This window comes from Triticum dicoccoides, chromosome 6A (assembly GCF_002162155.2).
Source record: "Triticum dicoccoides isolate Atlit2015 ecotype Zavitan chromosome 6A, WEW_v2.0, whole genome shotgun sequence".
Lineage (NCBI taxonomy): Eukaryota > Viridiplantae > Streptophyta > Magnoliopsida > Poales > Poaceae > Triticum > Triticum dicoccoides.
The window spans coordinates 9,037,759-9,041,941 of record NC_041390.1 but is presented as its reverse complement, the minus strand read 5'-3'; the positions used below and the strand labels follow the sequence as shown (position 1 = coordinate 9,041,941).

At 41.5% G+C, this 4,183-nt stretch overlaps 1 protein-coding gene across 1 annotated transcript; it reads right to left on the bottom strand.

Moving 5' to 3' along the window:
• On the bottom strand, nucleotides 1-1,354 carry LOC119314486 (SKP1-like protein 1). Its single transcript, XM_037589199.1, has 2 exons — nucleotides 924-1,354; nucleotides 1-305 (listed from the first exon to the last, which is right to left on the bottom strand). The coding sequence occupies exons 1-2, from the start codon at nucleotides 1,266-1,268 to the stop codon at nucleotides 180-182; spliced, it is 471 nt and encodes a 156-aa protein (XP_037445096.1). The 5' UTR covers nucleotides 1,269-1,354; the 3' UTR covers nucleotides 1-179.
• Between the last annotated feature and the right edge of the window lie 2,829 nt (nucleotides 1,355-4,183).

Genomic DNA, 4,183 nt, shown 5'->3' with positions numbered 1-4,183 from the left:
AACGCTGAATATGTTCACTGACACCACCTCATAAACTCCAGTACAGTTACAACCAATTAAAACACAAAGAGTGCAGCTAAGGTTCACATGAGAATACTAAGCGTTCACTCAACGCGACCTAGATGCTCCTCTACTGAAATGCCCACTAGTTCTCTCCACGGATCGTCTCCTCCTCCTCCTCAGGCAAGTAGTCGTTCTTGATGCTGAAGGAAACTACGGATCTCCTCCAGATTGTGGCCACTAATCGTGTCGGTAGTATGGCAAGTCAGGTCCAACAAACCCTTGATGTTGAGGTAACTTGCAGCCTGGGAGGGGGTAAAAAGAACCATAGGGTGTCAAAGAGAAGCATTAATCTGTAATGGCTATAGAACATGGATAATTAGATAGACTGTCTTGCATTAAGATGTGTTACAAGCTAATAAAACACAAAACAACACATGAAGTGACCTCCCGTGCTATATACACATTAATATATGTAGGATAATCATAAACACCATATATTGTTATGAGTAGTCTCATGTTTCCGCATGTTAATCATATACAATTTGCTGGCACATTGATAGTGCAGCTAGTAAGTTCACACTGATCATAGTAAAGCTTCAAAGGTTACGCATAACAATGATATGCACATATCAGTGAAACATATCAGTGAAACATAACAATGATATGCCCTAACCAATTTACCAGGATTTTGTATGGCCGGCCAATGTCCACGTCGCTAATGAAGCACAATCATGTATAATCTAAATCTAATCTAGTCCAATCGAATCGAATCTACCTTGATGGTTGTACGAGGAGTTTGTCCAATCTAATATAAATAGTATCAAGACGCGCAAGCCCAATCTAGACCGAGTGCCAGAAGGGGAACATCAAGAAAAAGTAGATCTAGAAAAAGAAAATGGTCGAATTGAAGGATATCATACCAGGTTGAGGTCGAAGTGGGTGGCACGGTTGACCTTGATGAATTCTCTGTCCCAGATCTTGAGGTCCTTGGCTAGGGCGGCGGGAGCTACGGTGTCAGACGCAGCGGCATTGGTGGCTCCAGTGGTTGGCATGGTCGGGACGTGTTTGTTGCAGTACTCGATGACCCTGGAGAGGATCTTGGAGTTGATGTTGGGGATCGGAATGCCTTTGTCGGCGCACTCATCCTTGATCATTTGGCGGATGGTCTGCGACTCCATGGCGACTGCCTCCTCTACCTCGAACTCCATGCCGTCAGATGAGATGAGCATGATCATCTTCTTCTCGCCCGCCTCTGCGGTCGCCATCACTGCTAGATCTGGGCCGGAGGTGGTGGAGGATGAATTGGGGATGGGGGAAGCCCTAGAAACGCGGTGGCGGCGGCAGAGGAGAGGAAAAGATGGGAGATTTGGTTGCTGCGGATGGGCCGGTCTAGGTTTCGGGGGAATTTATTTATTGAAGCGGGGAAACGCGTGATTGGACATCTATCTATCGTACATCGCAAGGAAACGAAGCAAAGTACTACCAAACCAAACCGAACCAAATTTGGACCGAATTTGTTTGATGACATCCGCGGGAGTAGGGGTCAGAGCACAAATTGGACCGTCTGATCTATATCTAGCGCATGCAAGGCAGCGGTGGTACTTTAACAAAAAGACTGCCACCGCTCCCCTCTTCGCTTTTGCAAAAAAAAAACCCCTTTATCTCTCCCGTGCAACCCCATTCCTGCTGAACCTCCTCCAGCCAGCCATGGATCCCGATCTATCATGGTGGGCACCGCACCACCGTTCGCCCCCAACGCCAAGCCATGGAAGCACCGGTCTTCATGCGCACGCATACAATAATTCCTGTGTTGTTACCTAAATATAAATACATCTGTCGGCTAGTATTGACGAGCAAAATCATCGCAACAATGCTATTGATTCAGTACATTTACATATTTGCAAGATTTTTTGATATAGCTTATCGTTTCTCGGTTCATTTGGAATAAACTATTCAATTAAAGATCCACCAAAAGGACCACACATGGTACATCCCAGTCTCTTGAGGATAATGAAGAGATATAGGTAGTTGAAGATGTGAATGTTGTGCAGTGAAATGCAAACTACTATCACATATATTAGGAAAGTAACAATATGGTGATACAAACTGCAGCTCGGATGAAAGACCAAGGAACCGTTGAACATATACCAGATACTAAATGCAACATTTAGTGTGACAACACAACAACACATGGATATAAAGATAGGAAATAGAACAATGGAAAAAATAGATATAGTTTCCTTTTATGATATTATGAGAAGCCCACTGATAGCAAGGTGCATATTAGTTAAGTCAAAAATTGAAGACCTGCGACGCCATGTTGTGTGAAATAATAAAGTAACAATACGTGATACAAATTGCAGGTCTGATGACAGAATGCAACTGATAAGAAATGTGGACTAGTTAACTTAAAATTCATAAAATGAACCCAGGGTCTTTTAACTTGGCAGCTAATTTTGCTTTACTTTATGAACTCATAAATAGTCAAATCAACACTTTAACTTGGTATTTATGTTCACACTAATCCAAGTTTCCACTGATCAGTGCAGAAAAATTGCCACCGAGAGGGCGACTGAGGCCCAACAACCTCCTATATTTTGTGAAAAGCCCTTCGATTCTTTGTGTTTTCTGACACACCCATGTGTTTTGTGGTACAAGGAAGGGTGATCACACAATAGGCGTTAGACAATGATCTAATGATGCATTGTGATGGAACGACACACCCCTTCCAACTATGTTGTTGCTACTCGTTTCATATTCCAGCTTAGAGATTGAGGTAGGCTTTTACCAAATTATGATATGATGAATTTTGGCCTATACATAATTTTACATTATGAACATTGTGGTTTCTTAGCCCTGTTTCTTCTCTTTACCGTCAATGCGACCTAAGGCGGCAAATGCAAAAGCTTTCTCAAAATGTGGTTGCTTAAAGAAACTTAACAAACATTCATTGCATGGTTGTTGTGTCACATGTGTTTATATTTAAGCACGAGAATGGACATGTAGCAGGGTCATAACTCATAAAGAAGCTATCGTGCACACCGGAGGCTGAGCAAAGGCTAGAGCTCACCATTGCTAGGATCATATCAAAATACACCCCAACCACATAAATAATGGATAGAAGTTTTGCACCGAGTCTAAACTGTTTTTGCGGTGCTGTTGAAGCCCAGATGTGTGCCCCATAGGAATCAGAAGCATCGGGATTTGTGACCCTGCTGACCAAAATTGTGTATGCACGGAGTAGCATCACCATGATGGTCAGAAGGATATAAACTATCATTCAAGGATTCATCACAGTACGTAAACTAATTATCTCCACCTCAGGATTACTTTGAATTGCTGCAACACCCAAAATTTATTTTGTGAACACATGTTTGATAGTACTTCCTCTGTAAACTAATATAAGAGCATTTAGATCACTACTTTAGTATTCTAAATGCTCTTATATTAGTTTACAGAGAGAGTAGTTGACAATATATCCAAAGTTGTATGCTGGCGAGATTAGTAGATGTGTCGGAAGTGTGACCACATTTGTGTACTCAATTTCCTAGAGATATTCTTAGATAAGAAAGTAGAGACTACTGTCTACCTTATACTCCCTCCGTAAAGAAATATAAGACCGTCTAGATCACTATAGTAGTGATATAAATATTTCTTTATAGAGGGAGTATATTCCAAAAAGATCTGAGAATTGCTCAAAGGAGCAAGGCAACCCGAAGTAGACCATATCCAGGTCACACCACAGAGCAAAGGCCAATGGCAATAAAGAAAAAGCACGAAAATGAAAAAGAATAGAAGTGAAGAAATGATGCAGTATAGCAGAATGTTACATGAAATGACTATGTGGCCGTAAGAAAACATGTGCTATGCGGCCATAAGAAAACATGTACTCCCTCCATCCTGAACTATTTGTCTTAGATTTGTCTAGATACGGATATATCTACACATTTTAGTGTTAGATACATCTTTGTATAGACAAATATAAGATAAGTAATTTGCGATGGAGGTAATACAATCTTGTTGGGTCTTCTTCTCGAACAGAGAGCTCCATACCTAACTTTAGCAGCCTGTAGTTTGATGATAGGAGGTTTCAGTTGAGATGTGAACGCCCAAGCCTCTGTTCTTCATTGCGTAAATTGATTGGTTTGTTCCCAAGCAACAAGACAATCAGCCTTATGTT

Coding starts and splice junctions, on each gene's coding strand:
- LOC119314486 (XM_037589199.1), bottom strand. CDS start 1,268: ATGGCGACCGCAGAGGCGGGCGAGAAGAAGATGATCATGCTCATCTCA. Junction 306..923: donor CCCACTTCGACCTCAACCTG/GTATGATATCCT, acceptor ACCCCCTCCCAG/GCTGCAAGTTACCTCAACAT.